Source organism: Bufo gargarizans, chromosome 4 (assembly GCF_014858855.1).
Source record: "Bufo gargarizans isolate SCDJY-AF-19 chromosome 4, ASM1485885v1, whole genome shotgun sequence".
NCBI classification, from domain to species: domain Eukaryota; kingdom Metazoa; phylum Chordata; class Amphibia; order Anura; family Bufonidae; genus Bufo; species Bufo gargarizans.
Window position 1 is genome coordinate 238,662,753 of NC_058083.1, and position 15,815 is coordinate 238,678,567.

Here is a 15,815-nt window from a genome sequence, read left to right on the forward strand (position 1 = left end):
GTAATATGTATGCAGTTAATACGAGCCACTTACTAATGTATTGTTGTTTTTCATATTGCCTCCTTTGCTGTCTTTAATCATGATTCCATCACATTATACACTTGTTTTCATCACATTATACACTCATGCTCATTACCATGGTTGTGACCACCCTGCAATATATCAGTAATGGTAGTGTTTGCACTAGCCTATGTGAGCTCCCACGGGTCTGGTCACCAGAGAAGTCTGCACTTTTTCCTACAGTGTGCAAGCACGGCCACCACTGATGGATTGCAGGGTGGTCGTAACCATGGAAACAAGAAATGTATATGATGGAAAAATGAGTGCAGGCAGCAAAATAAGAAATATAGATAATACATTACTAAGTCCCTTTCTCTACATGATAAATGCCAGTTGCTGAAGTGACACAACCCCTTTTAAGTACTTTATCTAAACAAAAAGTATTAAAAAAAAATCTGTCATGCAGCTTGGGATCACTTCTCATTTAGACCTAGATGGCTCCACTGCCTAAGTATGACATATACAACACATTTTCAGTTCTATTTAGGTCTATAAATTTACGGCTGTATTATCACTTTATGTTCTGAAAAATGCCTAACCTGCTGGATAAGGAACCAGTCTACTTGTATGGTCTCTCTTGTGGTGTATATAATAGACTTTGGGATAACAGAAGACTAAAGTGTTTTCTTTTGCATAGTTAATATTTCATTTTCAAGTCTGTACATGTAAAACATTACAGGGGTCATTTATCAAACTGGTGTAAAGTAGTACTGGCTTAGTTGTCCATCTAAGTTGTTCCACCTTTCATTTTTTACAGCTCCTTTGAAAGGTGGATTCTGATTGGTTGCTCTGGGCAACTAAGCCAGTTTGGTAGATGACCCCTGACATCATTTTGTATTTGCCTAAAATAATCAACCTCATTTTTTGCTTTTCTTTTCTCAGGGTATTTGCACCATGACCACAGCCTTCCTACACTTTTTCTTCTTAGCGTCCTTCTGCTGGGTTTTGACAGAAGCCTGGCAGTCCTATATGGCCGTCACTGGGAAAATTAGAACAAGAGTTATAAGAAAACGGTTTCTGTGCCTCGGTTGGGGTAAGTTTTTTAAGAGATTGAAAACTAAAGAATTACAAATTTTCTTAAGAATAGTCATGTACAGTACACATTGGAAAGACATTTGAATATGGTGCTGTATTTTATTGTGGCAAGTGTACATGAGTAGTAATATTTTATCAATCCATCTATTGTCCATATATCTCTTATCTATTTCTCTATATATTATCTATCTATCTCATATCTAGTAGTGTTGATCGCGAATATTCTATTCACAATTTTTTATCGCGAAAATCAGCACTTTGAGAATTTGCGAAGATGTAGAATATAGTTCTATATATTTGTAATCACGAATATTCTAGATTTTTTTTCATCAGTAGCCTCCCTTCTTGCTTGTGGGCCAATGAGAAGGCTGCAATGTCTTTGTCAGAGTTTAGCAACATCCCTAGCAACCAATAGGAGAGTTGCCATTTTCTGCAATTTTTCTGCAGTTCTGAGAGAGAGCACAGTGGCATTGCTGTGCTCTGTGCTTTCATCCTATTCCTTATCCAATTACATTAGATAGTTAGTTAGCTCATATATATAATACAGATAGTTAGTGGGAGATAGTCAGTGTAGGTTAGATAGTGATATAGTGTAGCTGATAGGTTCCAGTGCAGGGTGTTAGGTAGTGTGATAGGAATTGCTGTTTCTCTGCTGTCCATACATACATGCTACAGGCATAGTGCTGTGATGTCACAACAATACTTAGTGAATCAATCAGTAATATCTACTCAGACATGATAAAATGTGAAGTTGCATGTATTGCGCAAAAAAATATGCGCATCATTAGTGATGATTTGCGCAATCACGAAAATAATGACTGGATTTTGTGAATTTATTGCGAAAAATTCGCAAAAACGAAATATCGCAAAAACGAATCTTGCCTATCCTCATCACTAATATCTATCTATATATCTAATGATGTATATATCATCTGACTAATTATGCATCTACTGTCTATCTATATATCTGTCTCTTTCTATATGTCTCTATCTAATAGACGGTTAATATTGTAAAAATGATTTTCTGTTGTATAATGCAAGTTTCCAGGTGCAGAATTGTTCTTTTTAACCATAAGACCTCCCTGGATTCTCTATTTTTTACACTTCTGTGCTTTCAAACAAATAGAAAACTGTGCGTTTTACCACATAATAGGGAACCACAATATCATTTTGACCTGCTGATTATATTGATTACATCACACTGAGCTCAAATACATTTCCTAGATTTTCTGACAAAATACAATTCAAGGTCATTCTACCTTCCTCTTTCATGGAAAAAGAAGAAAGAGGGAGAAAAGAAGCATAAAATAAAACACGCATAAACACATAATTTACACATGCAACTTAATGATGACATTTATCTAATGGATGCCCAAACCTTACGAACAAAAACCACAACCCAGAGAAGAGAAGGGAACAAATTACTGCAAGTCTAGTTTGCATTTTACGCTTTGTGATGAAAAAAGTTGAGCTGTAACCTAGCAACCTCTGAGTAATTTATCCACTGCTGAAATCTAACAGCATGTGAAAAATATACCGCACGATAAATTATTCATTTATGGCAAATAGATGACCACATCTGTACTGCTCATATATCATTTAATACAATGCATTGTGTAGCTCGATTATTATTAAAATGCATTTGTAACTAATTCATATGCATGCAGAACAATTTACAAAATCATTCATGGAATAATCCAGTATTCTTCAATAAGGATAGGCCAATCACACACTGATTGCTTCAAATAAGCTGACGTATCTAAATGGGCATTTATCCATTTCAGATTCTTCTTTAAAATTCCAAGCAGAACCCATTTAGGTAGAGCTATTAATCCATATGCACTTGAAGGTAATCAGTATCGCAGGTAGCTTCAGATTGTAAAATGAGCATGTTCCTAAGGTCATTCCCTCCTTTACTATGGATGGCTAATCCTCAGGGTAGGTTTGATTGGTGGGGGTCTCAGCTGATTCATAGTTTCTCTGGTCCCAGATGTTTGAGCTACACAGCTCCGTCACTTCAGTGGGAGAAGTACTGCAGTAACCAGTTCCTTCCACTGCACAATACTGAGCTGGGTTCTTCTGGAGCCCCCTTCTGGTGCCAGAGCTGATTAAATATTGATAGCCTGTCCTGGGGAAAGAGTGGATAACTCCTTTAAGGTTAGGTTCTCACAGTGTTGGGCTCTATGTAGAATTTTCCTGACATGTATGTCCAAGGTGCCAACAGTAACCAAATACTGTATATGGCAAAATAGGTTCCTTTTCCCTGGTATGTGCCATCATACCTTTGATTTGAAAGTGGAGTCAAAGCTTTTGAACTGTATGCAAAATTTATGTGTACAGTAGTTTGTGGAAGCAATTGGAGTCACTGACAAAGGTGTGTGACGCTGACAGTTTGAAATGTATGTTTTTGGTGGAAATTTTTAAATGTTCCTGTTGAACCTACAAGTAAACTGCTATGCTTCATTAACATGTCCTGGTTTATAGAGTTTTACTTTTTGATGATCTTGAAATACTTATCAATAATAGTACCTTTATTTTTTCCCTTCAGGGTTGCCAGCATTAGTTGTGGCTATATCAATGGGATTTACAAAAGCAAAGGGATATGGGACTCCACACTAGTAAGTTACCTGTTTCATTGAGTAATATGTAATTTAGTTCTATAGATGTTGATATAGATCTACTGTCTTTTTAACCATTCTTAGTTAATTAGTAAATTAACTTGGAATGGATTTTCTATAGTTCAGATTTCCACTGAATAGTAAAGAAGCTTATGCCTCACCTGCATAGCATTTAGATGGTCATTGTATGTACATGTTTGAATTTTTTTTTCACCAATACATTCAAAATATATAACAATTAAGTTAAGTTACAAATAGTCTTGATTCAAAAGATTCTACAATTTAGTCTGTAACACCTATGTTCCTAAGGTTACAGACTACAAACAAGTTTTAGGAGTCTGAGTGCGTAGTCAGTCACCAGTCCCCCTTCTTAAAAAGTTCCCTAATTCTTTCTAATGTACATTCAGTGCAGCATGTACCTGGAAGAATCATCTATACATGTATATCATCTATACTGCATGTAGAGCATTAACAAAAGACAATTGGCCCAAAGAGTATAATGACTGGATATAAAGTGAAATTAACTTGCTAAACAAAACATGTGTAATAGATTAATGAAGCCCACACTATAGTCAGTTTTTACAGCAGCAATAGTACATAATGGATCTTTGATAGAATTAGTCTATTTATGGCTTCCTCAGGAGAGCTAGTAACAGATTATGTTCAATGGAAGTGCTCATTAATCATATAAATCAATCTTCCATCCTGGTATTACAAAAGAGGAGTGAGGGTACAGTACTTGCTCTTGACTAAATCAGAGATCATAAAAGGTCACCATTGGTACGGTACATAGGTGGTTCCTAAAGCATCATGGATGAATAAGTATGTTAAAGTACATTAGTGTCTATGGGATATATAGCCTGTTTTAGCCAACCTAATATAAAATTACCTTATTATGAAGATTCTAATCTTAATTGATTAACTAAGGATGCACAATACTTAATTCAGATCTTTGTTATGGGCTTGGTATTTAAATGCATAGCCATGGAGTCAAAGAAAATAGGACTGCAAAATAGACAGTTAAACTGAGTGCAGAAGCATAAAGTTTTATTACATACTATATAATTTCCTTTGTTAATTCAATTTGCAGCTGCTGGTTGTCACTTGAAGGAGGCCTTCTGTATGCCTTTGTTGGACCTGCTGCTGCTGTTGTCCTGGTAAAATGAACATTTATTTTTAGCTTGGTTTAGTCTAGTTTTCTTAGTTATCTTTTTGGCACTCCCAAACATTTAACTTCTAATGTTCGGTGTCTTCTCAACAACTACTCCCTATCTTGAAGTACATTTATTTAACTGATTTTGTTATTAAATTAATTGATATTAATCACCACTGGTTTACTTACAAAAAATAATAGGCAATTGCATGCTTCTCCATAATAAGAAAGGTGAAATAATATGTGTATCTTTTTAAGAATGGTTTTATGGTCAATGAAGTCTTGCATTAACTATTATATTGTCTGTCATAAATACTGCAAATGTTCTTAAGTCCTTAAAGAATCACACTCACAAAAATGTTTATTCTCTGACCTACTAGAAAGGTACATGATGCAAACTGTAGTGAAGGTAAACTTACTGGTAACTGTATTTGTGAGTTTTAACCTCCCTTCTGATCCTCAACTGTGTCATGTGACCAGCACTCTGATCTCCAACTGACACAGGACAGGAAGTCACTTTTCCATTTATTCCTATGAGACTGACATTGAGACTCCCATAGGACTACATAGAGAAACTGACTTCCTGTCCACACATAAGATACTGTATTATTGGGAAAGTCAGCGTTTTGGTCACATGACATAACTGAAGATCAGAAGGGAGGTTATCACTCACAAATGCAGTTACCAATAAGAAGATTATCTTCTCTACACGTTACATCATGTACCTTTCTAACAGATCAGAGAATAAACATTTTTGTGGCAGTACTTTTAATATACAAAATTAGTGGTTCCTAGAGATGACCGAATCAACCAAATTTGATTTGTCATCTCTAGAAACCACTAATTTTGTATATTAAAAGTACTGCCACAAAAATGTGGGACTTATTTTTCTCTCTAGTCTCTCACCTTTCTCTCTCCCTCTCACATTCGCTTTATCTTTACTTCACAAAATTCACATGAATTGAATTCCAAAAGTTCTGATTAGAAAGTAATTACAATTTTTACAAAATGCGTGTTGAATTTGATTCATTTAGAATCAATTTGCTCATCTTTAGTAGGTTCAAGTGTAAGAATTGCAATCTCATATACTGTAAATGTGACATCTATTGGTATGCAAATCCCTCTCCTGTCTTTCTGGAGAATTCACTAAGCCTATACATTACATATACGTCCTATTAATTTCAGTAGGCACCATGGGCAGGCTCAGTGGTTAGCACTAATGCCTTGTAGCACTGGAGCCTAGGTTCAAGGACAGCATCTGCATGGAGTTTGTATGACTTTCCGATGTTTATGCCAGTTTCTTCCTACAATCCAAAGACATTCTGATTGGCAATTTAGATTGTGAGCTTTACTGGGGGCAGCAATTGTGAAGCACAATGGTATATGGAAAAAAAAAGAGGGAGAGCCACTACAAATTGTATTTACAATGGTATATGTTGTGGATATATAAATAATAATAAAAAAAATATTGCCTAATTTCCTCCATAGTGGCTTTATGCTGGGTTCTTCTGTGGAGAACAGTTCATTGATAGAGATCCCAGCATCAGGAAAACATTTGATCATATTTGTGGGTGGAAGCTTCTAATGAAAAGTGATTGTAACTTTTCAGTATCCATATATTAACACTTACAGAATAAAATTGTTAATAGTAAATTGTATTATGAATAGAAAAAGTAAAAATTATGTAGGAGGAAGAAAAACAAAGGTTTAGTTACTTGCTGTATAAACATTCATTTTGATATAAATAAATTTAACTTAATTGAAAAGGGATGACATTTCATTTTTGGGGGCCATCAAATCTATTGGGATGTGAACCATTGGAATGTTAAAAATAGCATAAAGATTGTGTATGTTTTAAGAATCTGTGTCTATTATTGCATGTAAAAAACAGAGGCGCCAATGTTTTCATTGATATAGCATTGTGTCTGTCTATAAAGAAGTATGGCAGATAAAATTTAATCATCTTGAAATATCATTGGCTCTTCCACCAAGAAGTAGACGTTGTTTCAAAAAAAAGGGTTCATAAAAGTTCAGTGTCAAAAGCTGGTGTGATAAAGAACATTTTAAATTGTATTATATCACGTTACTGTGCTGCTCAAAATCTTATGTGCAAACTAATCCAATATACAGTGCTCAAATTAGGCATCAAATTCCCTGGTGTGTGATCATCAAACAGCACATCTGTATTTCTAAAATGGAAATAAACTACCATGAGAAATTGTGCCAAGTCTACTTGGAATATTATTTTTGTCTATAAATATTTCATTGCAAACTATCTGACAGACAAAGCTTGAAAATTAATATACATTGTACAAATAGCAAGGAATTAGGCAAGGAAATGTACACAGTACAACATTTATCCTCTGAGACAGGAAACTCAATATAAACTAAATTTTTATTAGTTCAAAATGACACAAGTTCAATAATTGAATTAGTAAATGTTTTTTTTTTATATTTTATTTTTATATACCTATTGTATTTGTCGATGGAGTTTGTGTTTAAATAATCTTTTTGTTGTGCAGGTCAACATGGTAATTGGAATTTTGGTCTTTAATAAACTTGTTTCAAGAGATGGTATCCTTGATAAAAAGCTTAAACACAGAGCAGGGTAAGCTGCATCCGAATGTTTGTCATCACTCATAATCACATTATTATTTTTTTCATTCTGCTTATTGTTTCTTAATTTCGTTTTCTAGTAGTTACATAGCTGCATGCCTCATTGAGAAGATGATATTTCATTCATGTTTATAGACATATTTAATGAAATTTTCAAAAGTTAAAAACTAGTGCAGAATCATCATAAACTGAAATGCCAACAAGTAAAATCTGAATATGACTAATTTACAGCTTATAGCCAGTGTAATGAGGAGTAGGCGATATATGCACTTTAAATATTGAGACCATCAAATCTTTTGAGTGAATCAAATAAAACATGGTTTTAATTTTAGTAATTATATTTAAATTTGATTTATGTGTAGTTCTACATTGTAATTAAAATAAATATTGGTAATCGGCTAGAGAAAGACTTAATCAGAATGGATTCAATTGTCTGAAAACAGTGTTCTAAACTGTATAAAAAAAAGTAGTTTGTATAATGGGAATTAGAGATTAGTGAATTTATTAAAGTTATTTTCGGATACAATTTGCCCAAATCTACCATATGATTCAATTTAAGTATTCTACACAAATTGAAAGTGCTTTAATTGCCTTGAAATTTCTCTCTCTTAAAAATTTGAAATGTTTAGAAAAATTTGGGTCAAATTTTGATTCTTAAGAAAACATTTTCTCAACTCTGATGCACATACATCCTCTTGTCATGTCTACAGATACAAATAATGTATGTATGCTTACAATTATGTTGCTATAAAAAAGGGTTGTCTAATGACAGATCCTATTAGGGCATATAGATGTCAAGGAGGGGGTTATGTCACTTAGACGCCCCCTATAGTAGCCAACAAAGCAGAGAGTGGCTAGAAGACCCATCCCATTCATGTACTACATGGTTTGCCATAAAATAGAATGAATAGTATGTAAGTTTGTAATTATGTTTCTCCTGATGCAACTGCTGGAAAATGTATGACCCGCAAAATGGCTTATCTATTATGTCCAGTAAAAAGATAAGAAGCCTGATGGACCCATGTTAACTCAATGAAATAAAATAAACATTATCCATTATTCAGTATCCATTATAGTTCCTTTTAAAAATGAAGTCATTATGCCAATTTTGGTCCAAGAGCTTTGGCACATTGTAGTAGTATGTGCATGGACCATGTACTACAGCACACAATAAAAATGAGTACTCCAAATTCCATTATATGCACCAAGATTTTTTGTTTAGTGGAGAACACCTTTGTATATCAATGTAATAAAGCATCCTGCATTTATTCACACTAAATTCATAAGCCATATGCCTTTGTATAAAATCAAAAGCACACAGACATACAGAAGCAACCAAAAGGGACCCTCAATTTTATTACAAATTAACAGAACATATAACTACTCCAAATCTGTAAAACATCTGTGTCCAAGGGTAGGTTCACAAACCGCAAAAATCTGCTGTAATATTCCATGTATTGACATTCAACAGTTCCATACAGATTATGTGGCTTGTTAATTCACAAAACAAAAAAAGTTTATTAACGATCAATATTGAAAACATAAAGGGGTATACAACAGATAAAATGTGAACCGGGTCAGAGAGGTAATATCGGTGATTCACTATATTAGTATCAATGTGGCGATGAGCGAGTACTAATTGCTCGTGATACCTAAATTCATCGCATGAGTTCAATCACATAGTCTGACCCAAGGATATGGAATGCCACAATGACAGCCCCCTTATATGGTGGATCACAGAGGGCAATATATGCTAAGTTATGTCACAATAGGCACAACTTCACAGCAAGTATAATGTGTATTGTACACTGAACTGATGAATGGCCTATGACATAAAGCCTCTGGACTGAGATGATACATAGATGTATCATAACACTACTAGAGGGCAGTTGTCGCACAGGAGATGGCCGTGCACTTAGCCTGCCTAAGTAGCACTCTCTAGTATGAGAGTCGGCCACTCTGGCTCCTGAGGAAGTGCGCTAATTAGGTGCACAGAAACGTGTTGAGCCTTTTTTACTGCTACTCTTACCAGTCTGCACTGATAGTTGGCTGTGTATGAGTTTTTTCGACTGGTTTGAGTGGGACACCTCCAATTGAGCCTGTTTTTTCTTTCACACCTACGCCAGTCTGCACTGATAGTTGGCTGTGTATGAGCCATATCAGTTGCTTGATCAATACTGGCTTCATTAAGTCACCAATTATTTTGTCCTGAGCGGATGGCTAAGTGCACGGCCATCTCCTGGGCGACAACTGCCCTCTAGTAGTGTTATGATACATCTATGTACCGAGCACTAAATACACATGTTTCTGAGTCCAGAGGCTTTATGTCATAGGCCATTCATCAGTTCAGTGTACAATACACACTGTACTTGCTGTGAAGTTGTGCCTATTGTGACATAACTTGGCATATATTGCCCTCTGTGATCCACCATATAGGGGGCTGTGTGTCACGGGGTAGCATCACGGGTATAAAGATAGAGCGGAGGTGCACCCCCTGAGCTGCCACCCAATCCCCTGTCCCTGCCTACTTGCACCACCCGCCCTAGGTGACGGGGCGCAACTTGGCGACAGTCCCTGACCTGAGTAAGTGCAAGCAGAGAGATAGAGACAGCAGGGAAGCGGACAGACAATGAAAGGTAGCACTAGAGTGGACAGAGAGGTGGAACTAGCAAGGTACCACCAAAAACAGAAGGGTGAGGCGGGTCAACTAGCCGGCGTCAGTCCGGGAGGTCACGTCAGTACGAAGGAAGAGACAGAGACAAATCCAAAAGCAAGCTGAGATCAAAATCCGAGAGGTAGCGTCAAGGTTCAGGGAGCAGGCAGAGGAGGTGTCAGGAAGCAGATCAAGGGTCAAATCCAAAGGTAAGCTAAATAACAATAATAATACACAGCCTAAGGGACCAAAATCACAGGCAACCTGTAGCCAGCAGGTTGCCTGTATTTATAGTGGGGAGTGAGGGTCATGTGACGTGGCCAGCATTACATGATCGTCAGACAGGCAAGTCGAGCACCGAGTGATCAGCTCGGTGCTCAAGTCAGACCTAGGAGCAGGGAGCCTCCCAGCTAGCAAAGCCGCCCTGGGAACGAGGCCAAACACAGATCCTTGCTCCCGAAGCTAAGCAGCAGGTCTGCGGCTGATGGGAGACCAAGTGCGCCTTTGGAGCCCCGTTACAGCTGTGATTGTGGCATTACATACCCTGCTGGCCACTTACAAACCCTAGGTGGTCCATTTCATGTATGGCTTATACCTCTGGCTCTTGGGTCAGACTATGTGATTAAACTCATGCGATGAATTTAGGTGTCACGAACAATTAGTACTTGCTCGGCGCCACATTGATACTAATATAGTGAATCACCAATATTACTTCTCTGACCCGGTTTACATTTTATCGGTTGTATACCCCTTTATGTTTTCAATATTGATCGTTAATAAACTTTTTTTGTTTTGCTTATTAATCCTAACGTCCTAAACTATATTTGCTTTATTTACAATTTCGGTGGACGTACACCCGTTCCTCCAATTTTTTTACCTTTTTTTTAGTGTTTTATGGGCTTGTTAATTTAACCTAAAAATAAAAGTTAACTTTATTACAAAAGTGAGGTTTCAATATTTAATGTTTTAATTTTTTTAAATAAAAATAATGGAACCAGTCATCCTAATTAGTGTTGGGTGAGCGTGCTCAGCCGAACACCATTTTGACTCGATGGTACTCAATTGCGATGCTCGAGTCTCCTCCCCGCACGTTTTTAGCCAATAAACGTGCGGCGAAGTACTGGCACTCACTGTAATGCCGTAACCATGTTGATTACTGCCATTACATTGATTGGCAGGCTGGAATGCATCATTGGGTGCTATATAGCAACCGATAACACGTGGTTCAGTTTACTCTTAGTCAGGGCGAGCTGCAGCAGAAGGGACAGATAGTGTAGGGACAGGATTTTTTTTTTTTTTTTTTTTTTTAGGCACAGTTTAGTCTTGAAAGGTGTTAGAGACCCAAAAGTCATTTTAAGGACTATTGTTTTATCTGGCTGCAGGACACCACTCTCAAAGTCAGACCAGTGTGACTAGGTGGTCGGTTGGATGGCAGCAGATAATGCTTCCAATCGGTTAAGCACCACCCTGTCTTCCACCAAGTCCAGTCTCAGTAGCCAAGAGTCTGGTCAACAGACTCCTCACCCTGATCCTCCTTTCTCCCACCATGGAGAGTCTTGGCAAACAAGTGATCCCACACTCAGACATTCCGAGGAGCTCTTTTCATCGCCATTCCTTGATTTGGCCCTCTCTTCTAAGCCCGCTTGAAGAGGGACCGGAGGAGATCTTGTGCACTGATTCCCAAACTCTTGAGCATTAATAGTCATAAGAAGATGACGGTGGGGAACGGCAATTAGTGTTTCACAAGGTGGATGGTGATGATGAGACACAGTTGCCAATAAGTCAACGGCAATTAGTGTCTCAAGAGGTTCATGATGAGGATGAGACATAGTTGTCAATAATTGAGGTTCTTGTTACGTAAACAAGTCAGGGGGATGACCAGAGTGAGGAAGTGGAAGAGGAGGTGGTGGATGATGAAATCATTGACCCAACCTGGGAAGGTGGCAAGCTGAGCGAGGACAACAGTACAGAAGGGGAGGGATCCACAGCACCGCAACAGGCTGGAAGAGGCAGTGGGGTGGCAAAAGGGAGAAGGCGGGCCACACCAAACAGGCCCACGACTGTTCCCTGGAGCACCCCCTTGCTTCAATCTTGCTTGCCAAGGGGTAGGTGTTCCGCAGTCTGGCGCTTTTTTTAGGAAAGTGCAGACGATAAAAGAATTGTCATTTCCAACCTGTGCCATACAAAAATGAGCAGGATAGTGAACACTAGCAACCTCACCACCAGCATGATCCACCACATGGCATCAAAACACCCTAATAGGTGGGCCGAACGCCCGGGTCCACAATTGGTGTCTGCGGATCACACCACTGCCTCCCTTTCCCCTGTGTTACGTGCTGGCCAATCCCCTGTCCAAGACGCAGGCCTGGATGCCTCCCGCCCTCTACCTGGACCTTAGCAAGCACCATCATATAGCACATCCACTTCTGTGTCCCAGCGCAGTGTACAGATTTTCCATACCTCAGTCCTTTGAATGAAAGGGCAAATACCCAAACAACCACCCACCCACAGGCCATAGCACTAAATGCGCACCTTTCCAAATTGCTGGCCCTGGAAATGTTTCCATTTAGGCTTGTGAACACTGAGGCTTTCCGCAGCTGATGGTGGCGATGGTCCCTCATCACTCAGTCCCCAGCCGCCACTATTTTTCCCGGAGTGCCATCTCTGCCTTACACCAGCATGTGTCCTGTAACAACACCTGTGCCCTGACCAACACAGTTATTAGGAAGGTCCACTTAACGACATTTCCCTGATGGCACACTGGGTGAACGTTTTGGAGGCCGGGAGCGAGTTATACCCTGGGGATGGCACAGGTGCTACCAATGCCCTACTTCCATCAGGATTTCCGCCACCACCTACATTAGTGGCTGCAACCTCCTCCTCCACTTCCACCTCTGAATTCTCATCTTGCAGCACCAGTCAGCCATCAGTCTGTAGCTGGAAGCAGTGTAGCACTGCAGTGGGGAAGAGGCAACAGGCTGTGCTGAAACTAATTTGCTTAGGTGACAAACAGCACACCGCCACAGAGCTGTGGCAGGGTATAAGAGACCAAACTGATTAGTGGCTCTCACCACTCAGCCTACAACCAGGCATGGTTGTGTCTGATAATTACCATAACTTGGTGGCGGCTTTGGAGCTCGGCAAGCTCACACATATACCATACCCACGTCTTAAACTTAGTGGTTCAGCGGTTTCTAAAAACCTACCCCAATATTCCTGAGCTCCTGGTGAAGGTGTGCCGCGTGTGTGTCCATTTCCGAAAGTCATCTACAGCTGCCACAGGTCTGGAAACGCTGCGGCAGCGCTTGCAATTGCCAGCTCACAGACTGTTGTGCAATGTGAGAACGCACTGGAACTCCACGTTCCACATGTTAGCCAGGCTTTGTGAGCAGTAGAGGGCAGTCGTGGAATACCAGCTGCAACATGGTCGTCGCCTTTCCAGTCAGTTCCACTCTTCACAAGCGATGAGTGGGCATGGATCTCTGACCTCTGTGAGGTTTTACACAACTTTGAGGAATCAATGCATGGTGAGCGGCGATACCGCTATTATCAGCGTTATCATCCCACTTCTGTGTCTACTAAAATGCTCGCTGCTCACAATGAAGGCGGACACTTTGCATGTGGAAGAGGTGGAAATGGGGGAAGACAGTACACAGGGTGATAGCCAGACCACCCTCAGTTCGTCTTCTCAGTGCGAACTGTATGATGAGGAGGAGGAGCAGGAGACGGTTGCCTCCGCTACAGAGGGTAGTACCCATAGCAGGTTTATTCCATCTGTTAAGCATTGATGGGCCGAAGAGGATGAGCAGATTGAGAGTCATTCTCTCTCCTGATGAGGACAGTAAAGTCTTGTCTGTTGGGACTCTGGCACACATGGCTGACTTTGTTATGCTGCCTTTCACTTGACCCTCGCGTTATACACATTTTGGCCAACACCGATTACTGGTTGTTCACCCTTCTCGACCTCCGCTACAAAGAGAAGTTCTCATTTCTCATTCCTGTGGTGGAGAGGACTAGCAAAATGGTGGAATACCAGAAGGTCCTTGTGGAAAAATTGCTCCAAAACTTTCCAGCTGACAACGCTGGCAGCAGAGTCCATAGTTTCTTGGGCAACTGAGGAGGGGAGATGAGGGGAACACACAGCAGTTCCAACAGAGGCAGGGCAACACTCTGGGACAGTTTCATGACACCCCGCCAGCAACCTCACCCTGATGCGCGGCCTAGTGTCACAAGGAGTTAAATGTTTTGGAAGATGGTGGAGTACGTAGCAGACCATGTCAGCGTCCTCAGTGATCCCTCTGTGTCTTATAACTATTGGGTGTCCATGTGGCATGAACTGGCGCTCTACACCTTGGAGGTGCTGGCTTGCCCTGCCGCCAGCGTTTTGTCAAAGCAGGTATTTAGTGCTGCTGGGGGCATAATAACTGATAAGCGCATCCGCCTGTCAACTAAAAATGCTGACAGGGAACAAGGTCTGGATTGCCCCTGACTTCTCTACTCCACCAGAGAAAAGCGGCTAAACATAAAGGCACTTTAAATGTGGCTTTTATGGTGTATTGAATACACTGTATTCCTATGCACCCATTCCACCACAATAAAGGGTATATGGTTCAATCTTCCTTTTCTTGTCCTCCTCCTCCTTCTCCATCATATCAACATGCTTATCAGGATGCCCTCGCTCCTAATGTTTTAGAGGGTCAGCTCAGCAGCAGACCTTCTCCCTAATGTTTTAGAGGGTCTCCCGCAGGCCCTCGCCCATAGTGTTTTAGATGGTCAGATCAGTTGCAGACCCTCACCCCTAATGTTTTAGATGGTCAGATCAGCAGCAGGCCCTTGCCCCTAGTGTTTTTGAGGGTCACCAGCAGGTCATCAATCATAATTTTTCAAGGGTGTGTATCATACCCTCCTTTATGTGTAACAAAGGGTGTATTGTAGTGCCGGTTCCTTGTAATTTTTGGCAGCCCTTTCGCTTAGTGCATAGGCTTTGAGTGTAGGAGTCCCACTACCTGAACAATTGTACCACAATGTGAATGAGGCGCTCCTTTATGTGATATACAGGTTGTATCAGAGTGCCTCTTCCTTGTAATTTTTGGCAACACTTGCACTTTATATACAAGTAAATATACAGGAAATAATTTTCCCTAACAATTTTTCCTCTAAAATCGATTTTTTTTCTTTGGTTTTGTGCGTATTATAGTCAGTCTAAAAGTGCCGTACTACTCGGACAACATAGTTCCCAGCAGCAACCTGAGAGCCCAAGATGCATCCAGACATCCTCCCCATGCTGTTTCCGAACCATTTCAGTGGTGTTTCCATCAATTTCTTACCTTTTCCTATGAACCAGACACCCTCCCCTCTTCAGAGCATGGGGTGCCTGGTTTAATGTTCTGGTTCTCCCATTGACTTCTATTGCACTCGGGTGCTCTGTAGAGCACCTGAGCATCCCAAAGTGTTGTACTCAAGCACCCAAGCACTTTGGTGCTCGATCAACACTAATCCTAATGTATTGTGTGTAGTTAAGAGATAAATAATCACAATACCTTAAAGGGGTTTTCCGGGTTCAGAGCTGAACCCGGACATAGCCATATTTCCACCCAGGCAGCCCTCCTGATGCTAGCATCGGAGCATCTCAGGGTCCAATGCGCTCCCTTGCCCTGCGCTAGATCGCGCAGGTATGTGC

General features: G+C 40.0%; 1 protein-coding gene across 2 annotated transcripts in view; it reads left to right on the plus strand.

The window, feature by feature from the left end:
* Positions 1-15,815, plus strand: part of ADGRB3 (adhesion G protein-coupled receptor B3) — a 1,058,998-nt gene that overhangs the window by 939,817 nt on the left and 103,366 nt on the right. For both annotated transcript variants that reach the window (XM_044289463.1, XM_044289464.1), the window contains exons 20-23: positions 943-1,093; positions 3,644-3,713; positions 4,804-4,870; positions 7,389-7,474. In XM_044289463.1, the coding sequence (XP_044145398.1) occupies positions 943-1,093; positions 3,644-3,713; positions 4,804-4,870; positions 7,389-7,474 (374 nt within the window). The remainder of the gene's footprint in view (positions 1-942; positions 1,094-3,643; positions 3,714-4,803; positions 4,871-7,388; positions 7,475-15,815) is intronic.